This window comes from Meles meles, chromosome 8 (assembly GCF_922984935.1).
Source record: "Meles meles chromosome 8, mMelMel3.1 paternal haplotype, whole genome shotgun sequence".
NCBI lineage: Eukaryota > Metazoa > Chordata > Mammalia > Carnivora > Mustelidae > Meles > Meles meles.
Window position 1 is genome coordinate 51,474,729 of NC_060073.1, and position 25,448 is coordinate 51,500,176.

General features: G+C 40.3%; 2 protein-coding genes, 1 non-coding gene and 1 pseudogene across 5 annotated transcripts in view; 2 read left to right on the top strand and 2 right to left on the bottom strand.

Annotated features, from left to right (window-relative positions):
• The window catches only part of SBF2 (SET binding factor 2), a 503,560-nt gene that overhangs the window by 12,786 nt on the left and 465,326 nt on the right, over positions 1-25,448 (top strand). The gene's annotated exons all lie outside the window — the stretch shown is intronic.
• On the bottom strand, positions 5,377-5,481 carry LOC123950215. Its single transcript, XR_006820205.1, has one exon. It is a non-coding gene; the product is annotated as a small nucleolar RNA U13 (small nucleolar RNA).
• Positions 5,584-5,948, bottom strand: LOC123948102 (annotated as a pseudogene).
• LOC123948090 (ubiquitin-60S ribosomal protein L40) lies at positions 19,287-19,826 on the top strand. Its single transcript, XM_046014555.1, has one exon. The coding sequence runs from the start codon at positions 19,351-19,353 to the stop codon at positions 19,735-19,737; it is 387 nt and encodes a 128-aa protein (XP_045870511.1). The 5' UTR covers positions 19,287-19,350; the 3' UTR covers positions 19,738-19,826.

Sequence of the window (25,448 nt, forward strand, 5' to 3'; positions counted from 1 at the left end):
GTTTTGTTTTTTAACTATGTTTCATTATTTACTGAAAAAAATGAATGAAAAAGTAATTTTGCCTATGTAAATATTTCATACAACTACTGCCTAAGTTTAGATGAATTTCAGACAGGCTAGATTAAAAAAAATGTTATGTATGGTTTTATAGACAATTGATTATTTTGGAATTAGGAACAAAAAGATTAAGAAAATAAAAAGTTGTATTTTAAGGGAGCCTTGACACTTTTATAGGAAATATCAGAGAAGTAATCTTCACTTTTTAAAATGTTTTAACAAGGGGCGCCTGGGTGGCTCAGTCCTGAAGCATCTTCCTTCCGCTCAGGTCATGATCCTAGGGTCCTGGGATCGAGCCCCACATTGGAGTCCCTACTCTGTAGGAGGCCTGCTTTCCTTCTCCCAATCACCTGCTTGTGTTCCTGTTCTCTATCTCTCTGTCAAATAAATAAGTGGAATCTTTAAAAAAATAAATGTTTTAACAACATTTAACTGTAATAGCTACAGTTTATTTATTTTTAAAAGATTTTATTTATTTATTTGACAGACAGAGAGAGAGGAGGAAGCAGGCTCCCTGCCGAGCAGAGCCCCTGATGCACCCTGATTGAGCCCCTGGCTCAATCCCAGGACCCTGGGATCATGACCTGAGCCAAAGGCAGAGGCTTTAACCCACTGAGCCACCCAGGCACTCCTATAATAGCTACAGTTTAGATCTCCAGCATTATGAGTTTCCTAAGGCTGCCATAACACATCTTGCAAATTTGGTGGCTTAAAACAACACTTACTCTTTCACAGTTCTGGAGACTGTAAGTCTGAAATCACGGTGCTGGGAAGACAGTGCTGCCTCTGAAGACTCTAGGGAAGGATCCTTCCTTGTGTCTTCCAGTTTCTGCTGATGGTAGACTTTCTTGATTTATGACAGCATCACTCTGCTCTCATCTTTAGACGGCCTTCTTTTTTTGTGTCTGAGTCCACATCTCCTTTTCCTTTCTCTTACTAAGACAGTAATCAGTGGCACCTGGGTGGCTCAGTTGGTTTAATGTCCAATTCTTAGTTTCAGCTCAGATCATGGTCTCAGGGTCATGGGCTAGAGCCTCTTGCTGGGCTCTATGTTCAGTGTGGAGTCTGCTTGAGATTCCATCTCCCTTTCCCTGTCCCTGCTTGTGTGTGGGCTCTCTTGCTCTCAAATAAATAAATAAAGTCTTAGAAAAGACAGTAATCATTGAATTTAGGGTGCACCCTAAATCCAGCTTGATTTCATCTTGAGATCCTTAAATAATTACATCAACAGAGACCCTATTTCCAAATAAGTAACATTCTGGGGTTTCGATGGAATTTTGGGGGGACACTATTTATCCTTCTGTATAAATGATGGTTCATGAAGTTTTTATAATGCTCGGTTTTCTAAGTGTTGGGAAATGTGTCTGCATAGAGTAGTGCTAAATATAAGACAATTAAAAAGTAATTTTGTAATATATTACACTTTAAAAAAAAAAAAAGACTTATTTATTTATTTGAGAGAGACAGCACAAGAGCAGGATGAGGGGCAGGGGGAGAAGAAGGCTCCTTGCTGAGCAGGGAGCCCAATGTGGGGCTTGATCCCAGGACCCTGGGACCCTTAACCAATTGAGCCACCCAGGTGTCCCAATATATTATGCTTTTAGAAGCCAAATATAGTAAAAAAAATTCTCACAACATTACAAATTAAAACAATATTCAGTCTAAATATTTGGGGAAATAATATGCTATAGAAAGGTCAGAATTCTTTGGAATACGAATATATATGAATGAATATATATATGTAACACATATATATGTATATATATATATACACACACACATTGCACATAGTTTTTAAAAAGGTTTAGATCGATGTATGTTCTTCATTCTAAATTTTACTTGTGTGGGGTTGCCTGGCTAGTTTAGTCAGTACATTATGGGACCCTTGATCTCAGGGTTAGTTCAATCCCCATGTTGGGCATGGAGCCTACTTTAAAATAAATAAATAAATTTTACTGCTTATTCTCTCCATGTTATTGTCTTGGTAAAGTCAATCAGTATTTTCTTTAGATGTGTCACGTAGCTTACATTTGTTACTTTAGGCATTTCCTTTATAAGGAGGCTGTCAGTTTGGATCTTCAGTTCATTTGTTAAAAAATATTGAGCATTTTCACATACATTATCTCACAGACTCTTCACAGTAACATGGTGAGTTCTACCCTGGGGTCCATCAAAGTTAAATAATTTGCTCACTTTCATACTGATTCTAAATTCGAGTTAAATGGGATTAAGTGGGACTTGAAATTGATTTTTACTGACTTTATTTATTTATTTATTTATTTATTTAAAAGATTTTATTTATTCATTTGACAGAGAGAGAGATCACAAGTAGGCAGAGAGGCAGGCAGAGAGAGAGGAGGAAGCAGGCTCCCTGTGGAGCAGAGAGCTGGATGCGGGGCTCGATCCCAGGACCCTGAGATCATGACCTGAGCCGAAGGCAGCGGCTTAATCCACTGAGCCACCCAGGCGCTCCGATTTTCTGACTTTAAATAACAGTTTTTCTTTGTAGATATATTGTAGGGACAGGGGAGTGAAGAAGAGTGAGGGAAAGGAATAGGCAGGGATTATCAGGTTAGGGACAGTAGCAGTGACATGCACTGAAGCGATAAACTATGAGTAGATTCTCAATTTGGCTGACATAGTGCGACTGGAAGAGGAGAACTGAAAAGTAATAATATTGGGACCTGAACAGAACTGATAAATATTAAATGAAAATTATATTAGAGCAGCTAAGACTTTTTTTTTTCCTCAGCTGTTTTCGTAGACCAATCACTTTTCATTGGATTTATTTCTTGTCCTGCATTTTATCTCTGGATTTGAAATAGTTGATACTTTGGAAAAAGTGTACCTTTTTCCAATTTCCAATTTGAAAACCTGTTACATAGAATGTTTAAAATTATATCTTTGGAAAAACTGGGGAAAAATGCTTGCTTTCATAGGAAGCAGGTTAATTGCCATTGATTTTAGACTCGTGGTCAGGTCTCCTTTGTAATCTGTCCATCTTGTTTTACTCATCTGGACTTCTCCTACTTGGAGACCTGTTTCTGACAGAGCAAGAGAGTCAGTTTCTGACTGATCTTTTTCTGTTTGGCTCTTGAATTCTTTTGTCCAGATGATTAGAAACTCTCCTCATCTATTTTTCTACTCAGGTTTTAACTTATACTGTCATGGTTCTAATACTCAGCACTTTCATGCTTTTACTCACTTCTCTGTTGCTAAATTGTTTTATATTCAATTTACTGCAGTAATACATACTTATTATAAATGTTTTAAACATTATAGAAGGGTGCTGAATCTTGTCTGTAGTACCCATCTCTTCAGACTTGTCACAGTTAATTTCATTCTAGATACTTGTATAGAAATTTTCTGGTTCTAGAGGGAATTATGCTGAGGGAAATAAGTCAATCAGAGAATGATAATTATCATATGACCTCCCTGATACAAGGAATTTGAGAGACAGAGGTTTGGGGGGTAGGGAAGGAAAAAGTGAAACAAGATGGGATCGGGAAGAGACAAACCATAAGAGACTCTGAATCTCACAAAACAAACTGAGGGTTGCTGGGGGGAGGGGGTATGGAGAGGGTGGTTGGGTTGTGGACATTGGGGAGGATATATGATACGGTGAGTGCTGTGAAATGTGTAAGCCTGATGATTCACAGACCTGTATCCCTGCGGCTAATAATACATTATATGTTAATAAAAATAATTAATAAAAAAGTAAACAAAAAAATTAAACATAGAATTACCATATGAAAAAAATTTTCTAGTTCTTTTTTATTTAATATTTTCGTACTGAAGTACAATTAACCAACAGTGTCATATCAGTTTCGGGTGTACAATATAATGATTCAGCAATTCTGTACATTAGTGCTTATCACGGTAAGTGTACTGTTAATCATCCTGGTCAGCAGTCTATGCCCCTACCAAGTGCCAACCACCACTTTGTTCTTTTCATTTAGAAGTCTCTTTGTCTCTTTTTTTCTTTTTTTCATTTGTTTTTTAAATTCTACATATGAGTGAAATCATATGCGTCTTTCTCTGACTGACTTACTTCACTTACTTTACCTTTATATCCTCTAGGTCCATCCATGTTGTTGCAAATGGCAGGAGCTCATTCCTTTTTTATGGCTGAGTAATATTCCATTTTATTTGTATATATATATTTTTTGTAATACAATAAACTCCAGTCCTCGAAGGTTGGCAATGGAAGGAAAGCCCCCACATGGTTGTTTCTTTAGTGTTCTTGTGGAATATCACTTTTTTCTTAACATTCTGGACCTCTCCATCTAGTCATTTTTATTTGCTCAGCCAGACACCTCTAAATGAGAGTTTCCTAAAGGCTGAAAACAAAACAAGAATAATGAAGTCAAGAGAGTAACTTTCAAGTCGGTCTTCTGGTCTGCAAGGTATAGTTTAATTCTGTCCTGACTGGTTTCTGGCCTGCCATCAGATAATAGAGGTTGTTTTTTAATATGTTTCCTTAAGTCTAGGCTTTAGATCGGCGTCAAACAGTCCATTCCTGTCAGAGCTGTTTAAGGTACACTTTCCTGGTGCTAGTTTCCTGTCCAAGGATCTGTCTCTTCTGTTTGATTATGTCAGGACTGTGTATCAGGAGACATTTCATTCTTTTTTTTAAAAAGATTTATTTTATTTATTTGATAGATCACAAGTAGGCAGAGAGGCAGGCAGAGAGAGAAGGGGAAGCAGGCTCCCTGCTGGGCAGAGAGCCCAATATGGGGCTCGATCCCAGGACCCTGAGATCATGACCTGAGCCGAAGGCAGAGGCTTAACCCACTGAGACACCCAGGCGCCCCAATATTTCGTTCTTTAACCATAGGCCTTAAACTACAGCACCGACTGGTCTGCTCTATTAGAATTCAGCATAGGAAAAGAATAATATAGCATATACAGAACTGTAGGAAGAAGGCATCTTTGTATTTGTACCTGTTTTCCACCCATGTTCTCAGCATTGACAAAACTTTGATGTTACCTAGAAACATGGTCATAACATTCACCCAGAACTCAAAGTGCAGCTAAACAAGCGTCACATTTTCTGTTACTTTTAAAAGAAAAATAAGTTCTGTAGAACTGTGTGTTCATATTTATTTTTAATTAATGCTTTGTAATCTTTCCTGTTTGATTTTAATCTGAACAAATAATGATACCATTTTTATTACTCAGTAAGCATGAATGTTTGTTGAAGCAGTTTTTAAAAAACAGTAGTTCAAATCCCCAAACGTCTAAATCCTGGACTGGTTTAATTTGTACAGTTAAACTGAAATGTTTTCTAAAAGCTCTCCTATCACTTTTTTTTTTTCACGTCAGATGGGTAATGTGCCTAGGTCGTAACAAGGTTTAAAGGGTGGCACATATCACACAAAAGCGTGAACACCCAATCATCATGCTTATGAACTACAAAAGGATCCATCACTTTTTTTTTTTAAATAAAAAAATTTTTTTTGTACAGTTACTCACCACTGGATTTGACTTAGGCCTGACAGAGAGTATCTCTGCCTTCCTGATTTTTCAGCCCTTGAGGTTATCATTGTAGATTAACAGAATGGCTCCCAGGAAGGTGACATATTCTTGGAAGTTTACCAGTTGGTCCTTGTTCTGGTTCAGGTCCTCCATTACCTTTGCAGTGTCTGCATTCTGCAGCTTCGGGCCAGTGGTGAACTCCTTCTGGATCAGCTCCTTTGGCTCTTTCTTGGTCAGGGTGTTCTTGTCACTTCCCTGCCTGAGTACTTGTGGAAGATGGCCACAAGGAGGTCAATGGCTTGATCCAGGGACAAGCCGTGGCTGGGTGCTGGGCTCAATAGGAAGCTAGGAGAACATTGGGGTAGTGTCAAGGGACCTCCTGCCCCTTTCTTTTTTACTCTCTTGTGTTTCATCTCTTTCTCTCTCTCAAATAAATAAGTAAAATCCCTATTTATTTATTCTTAAAAAGATTTTATTTATTTATTTGACAGAGAGAGACACAGCAAGAGAGGGAACACAAGCGGGGAGAGTGGGAGAGGGAGAAGCAGGCCTCCTGCGGAGCAGGGAGCCTGATATAGGGCTTGATCCCAGGACCCCAGGATCATAGCCTGAGCTGAAAGCATATGTGTAACGACCGAGCCATCTAGGTGCCTCTAAATAAAATCTTAAAAAAACAAAAAGACTAGAAACCAAAGTTGTAATCATCAACATAATATAGTATGGGCACAAACACAGACACGTAGATCAAAGGACAGAACAGAGAACCCAGAAATAGACCCTGAACCCTATGGTCAAGAAATCTTCAACAAAGCAGGAAAGAATATCCAATGGAAAAAAGACAGTCTCTTCAACAGTGGTGTTGGGAAACTTGGACAGCCACATGCAGAAGAATGTAAGTGGACTATTTCCTTATATCATACACAAAAATGGACTCAAAATGAATGAAAGACCTAATTTGGAGAGAGGAATCCATCAAATCCTAGAGAACGCAGGCAGCAACCTCTTTGACCTCGGCTACAGCAACTTATTGCTAGACACATCTCCAAAGGCAAGGGGAACAAAGGCAAAAATGAACTATTGGAACTTCATCAAGACGAAAAGTTTTTGCACAGCAAAGGAAGCAACAGTCAACAAAACCAAAAGACAACCAACAGGATGGGAGAAGAAATTTGCAAATGACATATTAGGTAAAAGGTTAGTAGTATCCAAAATCTATAAAAAACTTACCAAATTCAACACCCAAAGAACAAATAATTCAATCAGTCAATGACAGGAGACATGAATAGGCACTTCTCCAAAGAAGACATACAGATGGACAACAGACATATGAGAAAATTGTAGATGCATCAGAATTTTGATGCACCAGTTTTGGTTTTGACTATTCAAAGCCTTTTCTGGATCCATACCAATTTTAGGATTATTTGTTCCAGCTGTGAAAAAAGTTGATGGCATTTTGCTAGGGATTGCATTGAATGTGTAGATTGCTATAGGGAGCATAGACAATTTAACAATATTTTTTCTTCTAATCCATGAGCATGGGACATTTTTCCATTTCTTTTTGTCTTCCTCAATTTTTTTCATGAGTGTTCTGTAGTTTTCTGAGTACAGATCCTTTGCCCGTTTGGTTAGGTTTATTCCTAGGTATCTTATGGCTTTAGAGAAATGGGACAGATGAAATAGGGGAAGGGAGGGGAAAATAAAATAAAATGAAATCAGAGAGGGAGACAAATTATAAGAGACTCTTAAGTATAGGAAATAAACTGAGGGCTGCTGAAGGGGAAGTGAGGGTGGTGGGGTAAATGAGTGACTTGAATTAAGGAGGGCACTTGATGTAATGAACACTGGGTGGTATATGCAACTGATAAATCATTAAACTGTCTCTGAAACTAGTAATGTTAACTAGTAATGTTATTTTATTTTATTTTTTATAATTTTTTAAAAGATTTTATTTATTTATTTGACAGAGGGAGAAAGAGCACAAGTAGGCAGAGAGGCAGGCAGGGGTGGGGGGGAAGCAGGCTCCCCACTGAGCAGGGGGCCCAATGCGGGACTCGATCCCAGGACCCTGGGATCGTGACCTGAGCCGAAGGCAGTCGCTTAACCCCCTGAGCCACCCAGGTGTGCCATGTTAATTGTTTTTAAATAAAATAAAAAATAATAAAAATTGCAACACAATAATAGTGCAAGTTTTAATTTCTAGAAGTGGAATTGCAGGATCAAAGGATATGTTTATTTATATGGACATATGCTAATTTTTTCTCCAACATCCTTTTCTTTGGGAAGCATGTCTTCTCTTTCTTTTAGTCCTGGGGAAAATGCTAGTCCTAGTTACCCCCACCCCCTATTTTATTTTATTTATTTATTTTTAAAAAATATTTTATTTATTTGACAGAGAGAAATCACAAGTAGGCAGAGAGGCAGGCAGAGAGAGAGGAGGAAGCAGGCTCCCTACGAAGCAGAGAGCCCAATGTGGGGCTGGATCCCAGGACCCTGGGATCATGACCTGAGCCAAAGGCAGAGGCTTTAACCCACTGAGCCACCCAGGCGCCCCCACCCCTTATTTTAAACTGGGCTAATAAGAGCCATCTTTGGATCTTTTCTTTTGGAAGGAACAAGACACTCTCTTTCTACAAGGGTGACTAAGGTAGGTGATTGTGACTTAGTTGGGGCTACCAGTGTGTATTTTCCCTACTGTGTTTAGAGAGTCTGGCTGAATATTGAATAGAGTCAAAGATAGCCAGAACATGAGAGTGAGAGAGACAGAGCTTGGAAACATCACTCAAATTTCTGGTTCCAGCCATTCTTGAAAGCCAGAAGAACATTAAAAAAAAAAAAAAAATAGTTTTGAGGTGTATTGCTCAGTTCTCTCCAGAAAGACTGTGTTAATTCATACTCCCATTTTCTTCAGAGGGATTTTAATTAGAAAAAAATCACTTAATAAGATTTATGGCTTGGGGCGCCTGGGTGGCTCAGTGGGTTAAAGCCTCTGCCTTCGGCTCAGGTCATGATAGGGGTCCTGGGATTGAGCCCCGCATCGGGCTCTCTGCTTGGCGGGGAGCCTGCTTCCCTTCCTCTCTCTCTGCCTACTTGTGATCTCTGTCTGTCAAATAAATAAATAAAAAATCTTTTAAATAAATAAGATTTATGGCTTAAGCAGCAACAGAGTAAACTGAATAGCTTCATGTGGGTGAAAATGCTAAGGAACTGGAGCGGGGATATCAGATATTATACCTAACTGAAATTAATGTCTCTGAAAGTTAGAGATTGCTACTTGTCTTTGGCCTTTACATGTCCTAAACATATTTAAAACTAGTAATTTGAGTTCTGAAAATTATAAGCTCTTCCCTTTTGTATTTGTCTGATTTATCTAGACTGAGAGTTCCTTGAGGGCATGGCCCAAATAAATCCCAATATTCTTTGAATAGACAAATCTTTGAAACTGGAGAAAAAAATCCTTTCAGCAGAGATACTTACATTGTTTTTTTTTTTTAAAGATTTTATTTATTTATTTGACAGATAGAGATCACAAGTAGGCAGAGAGGCAGGCAGAGAGAGAGAGAGAGCAGGGTAGAAGCAGGCTCCCCGCTGAGCAGAGAGCCCGACGCGGGACTCGATCCCAGGACCCTGGGATCATGACCTGAGCCGAAAGCAGCGGCTCAACCCACTGAGCCACCCAGGCGCCCTGTTTTTTTCTTTTTAAAGATTTTTTTAAATAGGTGTACTTTTTTTCCAAAATATTTCATTTGATAGAAGACACAGCAAGAGAGAGAACACAAGCAGGGGGAGTGGGAGAGGGAGAAGCAGGCCTCCTGCTGAGCAGGGTGCATGATGCAGGGCTCCACCCCAGGACCTTGAGATTATGACCTGAGCGAAGTCAGAGGCTTAACTCACTGAGCCACCTAGGCGCCCCAGATACTTATATTGTTTTAGCAGACTACTTTACCTAATCAGAGGTGAATAATTGTTTAGTTGGCATTTATCAAGAAGATAGATTTACAGAACTTTCTTTTTAGTGATTTACCTAATAGACTGAGTTAGGAGTAAGAATTTGTATCTTCCCATTTTCCATTGATGAGACCATCCTGTAGATTACTTCTTTTCCCTTGAACCATTGTTTGTAGCTCTTTGTATATTTTATTAATTTACGAGGTCAGCACTATGATTTGAAAAAACAATGTGTTTGGGAACTTGACATCTCTATTTTCTCCTTTAAGCCAATATGCTATCAATTCACTTTATTTAAAATACAGGCTTAAAAACTTGAAATTGAAGATTTTTGTTTAACGAAAATAGTTTTTTGGTTTTTTTTTTAAGGAAATAACTAGTTTTGGGGTGCCTGGGTGGCAGTGGGTTAAGCCTTTGCCTTCGGCTCAGGTTATGATCTTAGGGTCCTAGGATTGAGCCCTGCATGTGGCATTCTGCTCAGCCGAGCCGAAGGCAGAGGCTCTAACCCACTGAGCCACCCAGGCGTCCCGCGAGGCAAGTTTTTAAGTGAAAAAAATCTGTTTATACTTAGTGACATCTGCTTGTAGGTAAAAATACGTGCTTCATTTTTTCCAGCTTAAGCTAAGTCTAGCTACATTTAGAGAAAGAAATCAAGTGTCAGAACAAACTTGGAAAATAATAGTATGAAAATTAATTTGTAATGGAAAGTAGCAGTTGGGACTGGAGTGAATTTTACAAATGCTTTATATAATTGTCCCACGCGGTTGTATGGAATTTGAAAAGAATGCTACTTGTTTTTCTTTTGAGACAGATATTTTACCAAATAATTTTAGCCTGCATAAATCAGGATCTACACAGGATTAGATTAAAAAAACTCATTTTTTAAAAAAAGAGTTGGGGCGCCTGGGTGGCTCAGTGGGTTAAAGCCTCTGCCTTCAGCTCAGGTCATGATCCCAGGGTCCTAGATCGAGCCCTGCATTGGGCTCTCTGCTCAACAGAGCCTGCTTCCTCCTCTCTCTGCCTGCCTCTCTGCCTACTTGTGATCTCTGTCTGTCAAATAATAATTAAAAAAAAAAAAGAGTTTATTTATTTATATGACAGACAGAGATCACAAGTAGGTAGAGAGGCAGGGAGAGAGAGAGGAGGAAGCAGGCTCTCTGCTGAGCAGAGAGCCCAATTCGGGGCTTGATCCCATGGGATCACAACTTGAGCCGAAGGCAGAGGCTTTAACCCACTGAGCCACCCAGGCGCACCTCATTTTTTTTTTTTAAGAGTTTATTTATTTATTTGAGGGAGAGAGTGAGAGAGAGCATGAGAGAGGAGAAGGTCAGAGGGAGAAGCAGATTCCCCATGGAGCTGGGAGCCTGTTGTGGAACTTGATCCCGGGACTCTGGGATCATAATCTGAGCTGAAGGCAATTGCTTAACCAACTGAGCCACCCAGGCGCCCCAAAACTCATTTTTTTTTTTTTAAAGGAGGAACAAATTGAGAGGGAACAACAATAAAGATTGATATAGATTGGTGAAAAACTGAGGGCTTTTAAAAACGCAAGTTAACTGTATTATTCTTCTGTGTCCCCAAAATTTCTTTCACTGCTATTGTTCAGATTGTGTGTTTGAGAAATATGGTTGTAGAAGCATGAAGGATATTTGAAAACACTGTAGCATTTGATAAAGTTACCACAGTATGTTTTAGAAGATTATATGATAACATTCTCTGGCCTTTTTAAATTGAAGGATGGGATAGATAGTTTCCATTAATATGGCTGTCATTTATCAAACACCATATGCCAAACTTTATTTATCATTAATTTCTTTTTTTTTTAAAGATTTTATTTATTTATTTGACAGACAGAGATCACAAGTAGGCAGAGAAGCAGGCAGAGAGAGAGGAGGAAGCAGGCTCCCTGCCAAGCAGAGAGCCCAGTGTGGGCCTCCATCCCAGGACCCTGAGATATGACCTGAGCCGAAGGCAGAGGCTTTAACCCACTGAGCCACCCAGGTGTCCCTTATCGTTAATTTCTCTCAGCAAATACATAAGATAGGTGAAGTTACTGAGACTTGGAGACCTCAAGTAATTTGCTCAGGGTTATTCTGGGACTGGTGGCATCAGGTTCTGAATCCTGGTTTGTTTGTTTGTTTGTTTTTAAAGTCCATGGCTCATGTTCTTACACTGTGTGCAGTCCCCTGTTGAAATTGGAGAGTTCTCAGGTAAATATATTGTTTATTTATTTATTTATTTGAGAAATGTTTATTGGCTCTTACGGGCCAGGCATCATGCTACAGCAAAAAATAAGCCAGATTCTCTAAGTTCTCTTTTACAGGTTCTTCCTTTTCTTTCTTTCTTTCTTTTTTTCTTCAAGAATTATGAGAAAGAGCACACAGGGAGGGGGAGAGGGAGAAGAACACTCTCCATTGAGCAGGTAGCCCAATGTGAGACTTGATCGCAGGACTCTGGGGTCATGACCTGAGCCAAAGACAGACACTTAACCCACTGAGCCACTCAGGCACCCTCTTTTACAGGTTCTATTAATAGGAGTAGAGCATTTAGAAAAAAATCAGACCCTTCTCCTTCAGAGAAAGATTAGCAGACTTTCATAAGTGAAGTGTCAAATGGCTTCCTTTAAGCCAGTCAGTCAAATGTGTATTGAGTGATTGGTCAGATTGGGGTGTAGATGTTGGCCTTGTTCTTGAGGAATTTGTAATTTTGTTATGCTTGATCAGTCTCACTAGCGGAGAAATGGAAAAATCCCTTAAAAGACTCACATCTGTGGCATCTGGGTGGCTTAGTTGGTTAAGCATCTGCTTTTGGGTCAGCTCATGATCCAAAGGTCCTGGGATCGATTGAGCCTCACGTTGGGTTCCCTGCTTCTCCCCCTGCACCTGCTTTCTCTCTCTCTCTCTCTCTCTCTCCCTCACTCTCTCTCTCAAATAAATAAATAAAATCTTAAAAAAAAAAGGCGTGGAGATTCCTGAAGAAATTAAGAATAGAGCTTCCCTGTGACCCTGCAATTGCACTGCTGGGTATTTACCCCAAAGATACAGATGTAGTGAAAAGAAGGGCCATTTGTACCCCAATGTTTATTGCAGCAATGGCTACGGTCGCCAAACTGTGGAAAGAACCAAGATGCCCTTCAATGGATGAATGGATAAGGAAGATGTGGTACATATACACAATGGAGTATTATGCCTCCATCAGAAAGGATGAATACCCAACTTTTGTAGCAACATGGACGGGACTGGAAGAGATTATGCTGAGCGAAATAAGTCAAACAGAGAGAGTCAAGTATCATATGGTCTCACTTATTTGTGGAGCATAACAAATAACATGGAGGACATGGGGAGATGGAGAGGAGAGGGAGTTGAGGGAAACTGGAAGGGGAGATGAACCATGAGAGACTATGGACTCTGAAAAACAACCAGAGGGTTTTGAAGGGGCGGGGTGGGGGAGTGGTGGGGTGGGAGGTTGAGGAACAAGGTGGTGGGTAATAGGGAGGGCATGTACTGCATGGAGCACTGGGTGTGATGTCAAAACAATGAACACTGTTATGCTGTAAATAAACATAAAAAAGAAAAAAAAAGGCTCACATCCTTATCAGTTTGAAACCTACTAAATTTGTAATCATTAGGCTTTTTGGACAGCCTTCAGACATCAAGAGGATACTAGCAAGGGTATGTAGGTGGGGACTAGGAGGTGGAACTGCCTGCAGAAAAAAAAAATCCACCTAAGTCTTAGAGAAGTTGGAAATTCAGCATTGTTGAGTAAATATCCTTTGCTCTTCCAAACCTTTTCACTTTGGTCATTCACTCAAATCAGAAACTTGCACATTTTTCCTTTTTTTCCTTCATTTTCACTTAAAAGTGTTCTATTTTTCTTAAGTTTTTCTCACATTCCTCTTTTTCTTTCTGTTCCTACAGTCACTGCCATAGTTCAGGTCCTTTTCCATTGCTATAAAGAGCACTCTGTTTTGATAGAGGTTTGACTGCCTTTAGTAGAGATCTAACATAAATGTCCTCAACAATATAGAAATTTGGGACTCCTGGGCGGCTCAGTCGTTAAGCATCTGGCTTGGGCTCAGGTCATGATCCCAGAGTGCATTGGGCTCTTTGCAGGCAGGAAGCCTGCTTCTCCCTCTCCCACTCCCCCTGCTTGTGTTAGCTGAAAGGATACTGAGAAATGTGATCCGTATTCCTATTTAAAACTGGGGCTTCGGGCGCCTGGGTGGCTCAGTGGGTTGAGCCGCTGCCTTCGGCTCAGGTCATGATCTCAGGGTCCTGGGATCGAGTCCCGCATCGGGCTCTCTGCTCAGCGGAGAGCCTGCTTCCCTTCCTCTCTCTCTGCCTGCCTCTCTTGTGATTTCTCTCTGTCAAATAAATAAATAAAATCTTTAAAAAAAATAAAATAAAACTGGGGCTTCTGTCAACCACCACCACCACCACCACCACCACCACCACCATTGTAGCTATTAGGAGGCAGCTAGTGATCTGCTATGGGAACGTACTTATTTCTCTTTTTTGGTTAAATTCTTCTCTCGCTAGTTCCATACTGCTACCAGAGTAATTTTTTTTGGGGGGGGGGGTGCAAAAAGGTGTTTTTATTATAGCATGGGACGCAGGACCCATGGGCAAAAATTGCCAAACTGTGATCATGAGGAGAGATTGATTATATACTTTTAAGTTGTTTATGGGGGTAGGGTGGAGATAAAGGAAGTTTCTAAAGGGATTTTCATATGTTAAAGAAGACTTACAATCCTGGAGATAAAACGAGAGTAATTTTTTTCTTCAATAAAATGGTCATGTCACTGTGTTTAATCTTTCAGTAGTTTGGCTTCAAATTGATACCTAGGATGCCTTATGTATTTGAAGTGTCATTGGCAGAAGACATCTGAAATCTGCTTTTCCTGTATCCTTCAGTCATGGTGTCCTGCATGACAGGGCTATACTCTCTACCAATGATTGGCGTCTCCTGGTCCTCTAAGGCCTCAGTGCTCTGTCCTTGACTGAGACATCCCTAGTTACTACTATCCCAGGCTTACAGAAGATAAATTGATTTGTACAGTCACACTTCAGGTGTGGTTAAGAAATTCAAACTCAGGTTGTCTGACTCAAGAATTAATGCTCAGGTGTGACTAACCAGTTATGTTACCTTATGCATATCCTCACTGAAAAAGTACAAAACAGAAGAGGACACAATTTGAGAAATTAGAGATGAAATAATAGTAACAGTAATAGTAATGGTAGTCTCTGCTTCCTAAGATTGTTGAAGATTAAATGAACTCATAAATAGGGTCTTCTGCCTAGCAGAAAAAGTACTTTAAAGTGGCATTTGTTATTTTTACATTGATGTGTTTTACCTAGATATATGTAATATGTAGGCATATTTCACAAAATTTCAGCTGGATATGGTTTTTATGGAGTTCCCTGGATCTTCTCATATTAATTGTCCAGAGATGCAGGTAGTTTAACATATTTAAAAAACAGATACTTGGGGCCCTGGGTGGCTTAGTCGTTAAGCGTCTGCCTTGGGCTCAGGTCATGATCCCAGGGTCCTGGGAAGGAGCCCTGCATCGGCTCCCTGCTCAGCCAGAAGCCTGCTTCTCCCTCTCCCCCTCCCCCTGCTTGTGTTCCCTCTCTTGCTGTGTCTCTCTCTGTCAAATTAAAAAAATCTTTAAAAAAAAATGCTTTTTGTGCTGATGATTTTGCTGATTTTTGTACTTAACTATAATGCTCTTTTAGAAAGGAACTGTATCCTACTTATTTTTCTTTTCCTTCCTTCCTTCCTTTCTAAAAATTCCTGGTGCCTAGTAAAATACCTGGCACATAAAAGACCCCCTATTAAATATTTGTGAAGTGAATTTTGAATGAACAATTTACTTAGGTCAGATGATAGCCAGGATGCCATCCTTTTCCCGCCCCCACGCCCCCCCCCCACAACAGGCACTTTCTCTAAAATGAGAACTTCTAGTATAAAGATCAGATTTTTAAACAATAAATCATTTATTCTTGGGGCACCTGGATGGCTCAGTGGGTCAAGCCTCTGCCTTCAGCTCGGGTCATGGTCTCGGGGTCCTGGGATGGAGCTCCATATCAGGCTCTCTGCTCAGAGGGGAGCCTGCTTACCGCTCTCAGCCTCTCTGCCTACTTGTGATCTCTCTCTCTGTCAAATAAATAAATAAAATCTTTAAAGGAAAATTAAAAAAATCATTTATTCTCATTTTTTTCCCTGATAAGCTAAGTTTAATTTTCCTAAAGTACTTTGATTATTAGTGTTAGAGATGAGGGAGACTGAGTCATTATATAAATTATTGATGGGAGTAGGGGGGAAGATCATGGCTGCTGGCTATTCCTTTCTCATTATAAGTACCCTGGAGCCATGAAGAGGGAGTATGGCTGTAGAACCATCTTTGAATTTAACTATGTTAAGTGTTAAAATCTCCAAGCTGTCTGCTATTTCCAAATGTCCCATAGTAGAATTTACCTAAGATGGAAGCACAGTCATATAAACATCTTGAATTATCTTATAGTGTTATTTTTTAATATTAACTTTATAAATCATGAATTTTTGGGTAGCTATCAGGTTGTTGTTTAAGACTTATTTGGGTAACTTTTCTTTTTTTTTTTTTTTAAAGTTTTTTTTTTTTTTTAAGATTTTATTTATTTATTTGACAGAGAGAGATCACAAGTAGACAGAGAGGCAGGCAGAGAGAGAGAAAGGGAAGCAGGCTCGCTGCTGAGCAGAGAGCCTGATGCGGGACTCGATCCCAGGACCTTGAGATCATGACCTGAGCCGAAGGCAGCGGCTTAATCCACTGAGCCACCCAGGCGCCCCCTTTTTTTTTTTTTTTTTTTAAAGATTTTATTTATTTATTTGACAGAGAGAGAGATCACAAGTAGGCAGAGAGGCAGGCAGAGAGAGAGAGGGAGCAGGGTAGAAGCAGGCTCCCCGCTGAGCAGAGAGCCCGATGCGGGACTGAGCCGAAGGCAGCGGCTTAACCCACTGAGCCACCCAGGCGCCCTTTGGGTAACTTTTCTGATGTAGTGGTTGAGTTATATTATTTTTTAGTGGTATTTTTTTTTTTAAGATTTATTTATTTATTTGACAGACAGAGATCACAAGCAGGCAGAGAGGCAGGCAGAGAGAGAGGAGGAAGCAGGCCTCCTGCTGAGCAGAGAGCCTGATGTGGGGCTCCATCCCAGGACCCTGGGACCATGACCTGAGCCGAAGGCAGAGGCTTTAACCCACTGAGCCACCCAGGCGCCTCTATTATTATTGAATGTTAAATACTTCCTTGGTTTTTGGGGATAATAGACGTTCAAGTATTCCCTTACTTTTCCCATGAGGATTTTTGAATATGTTGAATGTGTTCCAGAGATTTTAATTTCAGCCAGGATAAATTTTCCATTTGATATGTCATATTCTTGTTTTTAATATTGTCAATATAGTTTAACAAAATGAAAGCTAAAAATGATACATCAATAGGTGCAAAAAAAAAAAAAGCATTTGACAAAACTCAACATCCATTTATGATAAAAACTCTCAACAAAGTGGGTATAGAGAAATTGTACTTCAGTATACTAAAGGCCATATGACAAACCCAGAGCTAACATGCTCAATGGTGAAACCTTGGGGTGTCTGTCTGGCTCAGTTGGTAGAGCATGTGACTCTTGATCTTGGGGTTGGGAGTTAAAGCCCCATGTTGGGAGTAGAGCTTACATTAGAAAACAAAACGAAGCTGAAAGCTTTTCCTTTAAGATCAGGAACAAGATAAGGATGCCACTTTTATCCAGCATAGTTTTGGAAGCCCTAGCCATAACAATAAGGCAAGCAAAAGAAATAAAAGGCATTGAAATGAGAAAGTAAGGGGAAAAACTTTCAATATTTGTAGATGACATGATACTATTCATAGAAAATCCTAAAGTCTCTGTCAGAAATCTGTTAGAACTAATAAATGAATTTAATAAAGTTGCAGGATACAAAATCAATATACAGAAGTTTATTGCATTTCTATACACTAATGAGCTATCAGAAAGAAAAAAATAAGAAAGCAGTCCCATTTACAATTGCATCAAAAAGAATAAAATACCTAGGAATAAATTTAACCAGGGAGGTAAAACACCTGTACACTGTAAGCTGTAATACATTCATGAAAGAGAATGAAGATACAAATAAATGGAAAGATATTTTGTACTCAGAGTTAATATTGTTAAAACTGTCCATACTACCTAAAACCATCTATAGATTCAGTACAATTTTTAAAAAAGATTTTATTTATTGGACAGAGAGAGCGAGCGAGCAAGCAAGTACATAAGCAGGGGGAGCAGCAGGCAGAGGGAGAGGGAGAAGTAGGCCCCCATCAGAGTGGGGCGGATTGATCCCAGGGCTTGATCCCAGGACCCCAGGATCATGACCTGAATCGAAGATAGAGACTTAACTGACTCCCAGGGGCCCCTCAGTGCACTTTTTATCAATATTTCAGTGGCATTTTTCACAGAACTAGAACAACTAATTCTAAAATTTGTACAGAACCATAAAAGATGCCAAATAGCCAACACGGTCTTGAGAAAGAACAAAACCAGATGTATCACATTACTTGATTTCAAACTCTGCTACAAAGCTATAGTAATCAAACAGTATGGTATTGGCATTGTAAATAGACACACAGATCATTGGAACAGAACTGAGAGCCCAGAAATAAAACTCACACATATATGGATAATTGATTTATGACAAGGGAACCAAGAACACACGCTCCCTCTGCCTGTTTTCCCTCTCTTGCTGTGTTTCTCTCTGTCAAATAAATAAATAGAACCTTAAAAAAAAAAAAAAAGAAATAAGTGCTTGAGAGGATATGGAAAAAAGGGAAGTTTTGTACACTATTGGTGGGAGACAGTATGGAAATTCCTCAGAAAATCAAGAACAGTCTTCCATTTAATTCACCTATTATACTTATGGCTATTTAAGGAATATGAAAACACTAATTCAGAAAGATAAATGCACCCCTGTGTTCATTGCAGCCTTATCTACAATAGCCAAGATGTGGAAACAACCTAAGTGTCTATCAGTGGATGAATGGATAAAGAAAATGTGGTGTACATAGAATGGCATATTATTCAGCCATAAAAAAAGGAAATCTTGCCATTGTAACAACGTGGATGGACCTAAATGAAATAAGTTAGATAGAGAAAGACAAACATAATATGATTTCATTAGTATGTAAAATCTCAGAAAACAGAATGGACAAACAAAGCAATATAGAACCTCCTAGATACAGAGAACAGACTGATGGTTACTAGAGGGGAAGGGAGTTGGGAGGTGAGCAAAATAGATGACGAGGTCAGTTTTATGGTGGTGTTTGGTAATTAGATTTTTGGTGGTGATCACTTTTTAGTATATATAGATGTAAAACTGTAGTAAAGTTAGTGTGCCTGGATGGCTTACTTGGTTAGGCATCCAACTCTTGATTTTAGCTGGGATTGTAAACTCAGGATGTTGAGATCGAGCCCTGTGTTGGATGTGGAACTTGTTTGGGATTCCTACTCTCTCTGTCTGATTCTACCCCACCCTGGCCCTCCCTCTCTCTGTTTGCCTACCTGCCTGCCTGCCTTTCTTCCTCAGAGAGAAAGAGCACAAACAAGGGGAGTGGCAGGCAGAGGGAGAAGCAGCTCCCAACTGAGCAAGGAGCCTGATGTGGGACTTGATCCACGGACTCCAGGATCATGGTTCAAGCTGAAGGCAGATGCTTAACCAACTGAGTCACCTAGGCATCCCTCCCCTCCTTCTCTTAAAAAAAAAAAAAAAGCTCTTTCTCTTCAACGAGGTGGCCGAGCGGTTTGGTGGCAGCGGCCTTGCGGATTCGCGCCAGACGCAGAGATGCAGATCTTCGTGAAGACCCTGACGGGCAAGACCATCACCCTTGAGGTTGAGCCCAGTGACACCATTGAGAATGTCAAAGCCAAAATCCAAGACAAGGAGGGCATCCCCCCTGACCAGCAGCGTCTGATTTTTGCGGGCAAACAGCTGGAAGACGGCCGCACTCTGTCAGATTACAATATCCAGAAAGAGTCCACCCTGCACTTGGTGCTTCGCCTCCGGGGCGGCATCATCGAGCCTTCGCTCCGCCAGCTGGCCCAGAAATACAACTGCGACAAGATGATCTGCCGCAAGTGTTATGCTCGCCTGCACCCCCGCGCCGTCAACTGCCGCAAGAAGAAGTGCGGCCACACCAACAACCTGCGCCCCAAAAAGAAGGTCAAATAAGGCCCCTCCACCGGTTGCCCGCAAGGCAGCCTCCTGCCCAAGCCCCAAGGTCCTGGGGCCTCAATAAAGTTTCCCTTTCATTGACTGGAGCAGTAAAAAAAAAAAAAAAAAAAAAAAAAAAAAAAAAAAAAAAAAAAAAATTTGTGTGTGTGTTATTTTGTACACCTGAAACTTACATAGTGTTATATACTAGTGTTACTTCAATTAAAAAAAAAACAACTTTTATGAGAAAGAACATGCAGTGTTCTTTGGCCTAATTTCTAGAGATAAGCTAATTTTTAAATTGTATATTTTAGAAAACCTGAATTCTGTAGAAATTAAATGAATGAATAAAATAAACATTATTTGTTATTTATATAGAGCATGTAACCTGATAAACACACAGAGGCAGAGAGATGTATGCTAAACTCTGCACACATGCCTGCATGTGTATATATGTACCCTATTAAAGTATGAATCTGTGACATATGTATAAACGAAGTTCATAGTTTACTCCATTAGAAGTTATTGCATTTCGGGGCGCCTGGGTGGCTCAGTGGGTTAAGCCGCTGCCTTTGGCTCAGGTCATGGTCTCGGGATCCTGGGATCGAGTCCCGCATCGGGCTCTCTGCTCAGCAGCGAGCCTGCTTCCCTCTCTCTCTCTGCCTGCCTCTCTATCTACTTGTGATCTCCCTCTGTCAAATAAATAAATAAGATCTTAAAAAAAAAAAAAAGAAGGGGCGCCTGGGTGGCTCAGTGGATTAAGCCGCTGCCTTCGGCTCAGGTCATGATCTCGGGGTTCTGGGATCGAGTCCGGCGTCGGGCTCTCTCCTCTGCAGGGAGCCTGCTTCCTCCTCTCTCTCTGCCTGCCTCTCTGCCTACTTGTGATCTCTCTGTCTGTCAAATAAATAAAAAATCTTTAAAAAAAAAAAAAAAAAGAAGTTAATGCATTTCTCTTAATAATAGTAATTGACATTTTACTAGTTTGAATTAATCATAGTTACCATTAATGTTTTAAAAGTATAAGAATCAATGGATAAAGCAGACATGATACACACACACACACACACACACACACACACACACACACGTATACAGTGGAATATTATGCAGCCATCAAAAAATGAAATCTTGCCATTTGCAATGATGTGGATAGAACTAGAGGGTATTATGCTAAGCAAAATAAGTCAATGAGAGAAAGACAATTATCATATGATCTCACAAATAGGAGAGATTTGAGGAATAAGACAGAGGCTTATAGGGGAAGGGAGGGAAAAATGAAACAAGATGAAACCAGAGAGGGAGACAAACCATAAGAGACTCTTAATCTCAGGAAACAAAGTGAGGGTTGCTGGAGTGGAAGGGGGTGGGAGGGATGGGGTGGCTGTGATAGACATTAGGGAGGATATGTGCTATGGTGAGAGCTATGAATTTTGTAAGACTGATGAATCACAGACCTGTACCCCTGAAACAAATAATACATTTTTATGTATTTATTTATTTGACAGAGATCACAAGTAGGCAGAGAAACAGGTGGGTGGGGGAGGGGAGCAGGCTCCCTGCTGAGCAGAGAGCCTGATGCGGTTCCTGGACCCTGAGATAATGACCTGAACTGAAGGCAGAGGCTTAACCCACTGAACCACCCAGGTGCTCCTGAAACAAATAATACATTTATATGTTAATAAGAAAAAAAGAGAAATAAAAAGGAGAAATAAAAAAAAGAGAAATAAAAATCATTCTTTTATTCATTCATGCAGGGCAGTGAGGGCAGCCCCTCTAAATAGAAGTAAATAATGGTTTCAGAGTTATGTGAGGATAGGTCAGATAAATTAAAAAAACTTGTTTGGGTATTTATTTGCTATATCTGATATTTCTAGCTTCATGTCTTTTGGGGATAAATTAAAAAAACTTGTTTGAGTATTTATTTGCTATATCTGATATTTCTAGCTTCATGTCTTTTGGGTACCTTGGTGGCTTAGTCAGTTAAGTATCTGACTCTTAATTTTGGCTCAGGTCATGATCTCAAGGTTGTGAGATCGAGCCCCATGTGGGGCTCTGTGCTGGGCATGGAGCCTGCTTAAGATTCTTTCTCCCGGGCGCCTGGGTGGCTCAGTGGGTTAAGCTGCTGCCTTCGGCTCAGGTCATGATCTCAGGGTCCTGGGATCGAGTCCCGCATCGGGCTCTCTGCTCATCAGGGAGCCTGCTTCCCTCTCTCTCTCTCTCTGCCTGCCTCTCTGTCTACTTGTGATCTCTCTCTGTCAAATAAATAAATAAAATCTTTAAAAAAAAAAAAAAAGATTCTTTCTCCCAAGGGGAACCCTTCTTCACTGTTGGTGGGAATGCAGGCTCCTGCAGCCAGTCTGGAATACAGTATGGAGGTTCCTCAAAAAGTTGAAAATAGAGCTACCCTATGACCCAGCAGTTGTATTACTGGGTATTTATCCCAAAGATACAAAGTGATCCGAAGGGACACTTGCACCTCAGTGTTTATAGCAGCAGTGTCCACAATAGCCAAACTATGGAAAGGGCCCAGATATCCATCAACAGATGTATGGATAAAGATGTGTATATATATACAATGGAGTATTTTTTAAATTTATTTTTTATTTTTTAATTTTTTTTAAAAGATTTTATTTATTTATTTGATAGAGAGAGATCACAAGTAGGCAGAGAGGCAGGCAGAGAGAGTGAGAGGGAAGCAGGCTCCCTGCCGAGCAGAGAGCCCGATGCGGGACTCGATCCCAGGACCCTGAGATCATGACCTGAGCTGAAGGCAGCGGCTTAAACCACTGAGCCACCCAGGTGCCCCTGGAGTATTTTTTTTTAAAGATTTTATTTATTTATTTGACAGAGAGATCACAAGTAGGCAGAGAGGAAGGAGGAAGCAGGCTCCCCGCCGAGCAGAGAGCCCGATGTGGGGCTCGATCCCAGGACACTGGAATCATGACCCGAGCCAAAGGCAGAGGCTTTAACCCACTGAGCCACCCAGGCACCCCTATATATACAATGGAGTATTACACAGCCATTAAAAATTTAAAATCTTGTAGTGTGGATGGAGCTAGAAGGTATTATGCTAAGCAAAATAAGTCATTCAGAGAAAGGCAGTTATCATATAATCTCAGTGATATGCAGAATTTAGGAAACAAGGCAGCGGATCATAGGGGAAGAGAGGAAATAATGAAGCAAGATGAAACCAGAGGGAGACAGGGTTGCTGGGGGCGGGAAGGGGGATGGGGTGGCTGGGTGATGGACATCGGGGAGGGTATATGTGCTGGTGAGTGCTGGGTGTTGTGTAAGACTGATGAATCACAGACCTATACCCCTGAAACAAATAATACATTATATGGTAATTAAAAAAATAAAATATTACTCTTCAGTGTTACCAAGAAAAAGATTCCCTCCCTCTGTCCCTTTCCCCACGTTACCCTCTCTGAAAAAAAATCTAGAATCATTAAAATTACTATAAAATATGAATAATATATGTGCTTATTTCCTTTTGTCCCTACCTCAATGTTGATTTAAAAAAAAATTTTTTTAAAGATTTTATTTATTTATTTGATTGACAGAGATCACAAGTAGGTAGAGAGGCAGGCAGAGAGAGAGGAGGGGAAGCAGGCTCCCCGCTGAGCAGAGAGCCTGCTGCAGGGCTCGATCCCAGGAGCCCGAGATCATGACCTGGGCTGAAGGCAGAGGCTTAACCCACTGAGCCACCCAGGTGCCCCTAGAAACATTCTTTTGACCTTTTTTCTTTTGATGTAAAATTTATGTATAATGAGATACACATCTTAAAGTTTACATTTTTAGAAATTTTATACACGGTATAACCCAGTTCCTTATCAAGGAATATAGTATAGTACCATTTTCTTAAAGTTTTCTTTATGCCTGTTTCCAGTCCGTTCTTGCCCCTGTCCTCCTAGGGGCAATCACTGTCACTCTTTTTATTTTTTTTCCATCATGGATTAATTTTGTCCATTCCAGAACTTCATATAAGTGGAATCATATAGCATATACTCTTTTATATAATTCTTTTACTCAGTATGTTTTTGAGATGTATCCAATTTGTTATTTCTGTAATAAGTTTCTTCTATTTTTTGCCGTAATATGCAACAGTTTAACCCTTCTGTTGATGGATACTTGGACTATTTCCAGTTCTTTTTTTTTTTTTTTAAAGATTTTATTTTTTTATTTATGACAGAGAGAGATCACAAAGTAGGCAGAGAGGCAGGCAGAGAGAGTGAGAGGGAAGCAGGCTCCCTGCCGAGCAGAGAGCCCGATGCGGGACTCGATCCCAGGACCCTGAGATCATGACCTGAGCCGAAGGCAGCAGCTCAAACCACTGAGCCACCCAGGCGCCCTATTTCCAGTTCTTGGCTATAATGAATAAAACTGCTATGAGTATTCTTTTTTTTTTTTTTTTTTTTTTTTAAAGACTTTATTTATTTATTTGACAGAGAGAGATCACAGGTAGGTAGAGAGGCAGGCAGAGAGAGAGAGAGAGAGAGACGGAAGCAGGCTCCCTGCTGAGCAGAGAGCCCGATGCGGGACTCGATCCCAGGACCTGAGATCATGACCTGAGCTGAAGGCAGCGGCTTAACCCACTGAGCCACCCAGGCGCCCCTGCTATGAGTATTCTTGAGTCTTTTGTGAAAATATATAAGATTCTGCAATCTTATCAATATTTGTAATTGTCAGTCTTTTTAGTTTTAGCCATTCTGTGATACGTGTTTTTTCTTTTTTTAAAGAGTTTTATTTACTTATTTGTCAGAGGGAGAGCCCAAGGAGGAAGAGCTGCAGACAGAGGGAGAAGCAGGCTCTCTGCTGAGTAGGGAGCCTGATGTGGTGCTTGATCCCAGGACCCTGGGATCAGAACCGGAGCTGAAGGCAAGACACTTAACTGACTGAGCCACCCAGGTGTCCCTGTAATATCTGTTTTAATATATCACTGTGGTTTTAATTTCTAGATTTCTCCAGTGATAGGATAACATTGGTTTTTCTTGTGCTTGGTAAAGTGTTTGTTCAAATCATTTGCCCATGTGAACATTGGATTGTCATTTTGTTATCGACTTACTTTGTATGTGTTGGTACTCTAATATTAGCTTTTTCTTCCCCTACCACAGTGTGCCTTTAGTGGACACAGATTCAATTACCTGTAAAAGATCATTAGTCTTATTAAAATAAAAATAATGTAGACTTTTAGTGTTATTAACATATTGTGGGCAGTGAGGGTAAATTATGAAAGAAATTGTGGACTTGCAAAATTTTGATTCGATTATTATTTCTAAAAGATTATTTATTTATTTATTTATTTTTAAAGTGTTTTTTAAAATGTATTTGACAGAGAGAGATGCAGCGAGAGAGGGAACACAACCAGGGGGTGTGGGAGAGGGAGAGGAAGTCTTCCCGCTGACCAGGGAGCCTGAAGTGGGGCTCACTCCCAGGGCTCTGAGATCACGACCAAGGTGCCCCTTGATGTGATTTTTAAAGTGATCTAACTAATTTCTTTGCTATGGAACAGGAGAACCCAAACTATACAAATCAGAGGAGAATGATACAGATATATCTTTTTTTTTTTTTAAGATTTTATTTATTATTTATTTGACAGACAGAGATCACAAGTAGGCAGAGAGGCAGGCAGAGAGGGAGAGAGGAGAAAGCAGGCTCGCTGGTGAGCTGAGAGCACGATGCGGGGCTCGATCTCAGGACCCTGAGATCATGACCTGAGCTGAAGGCAG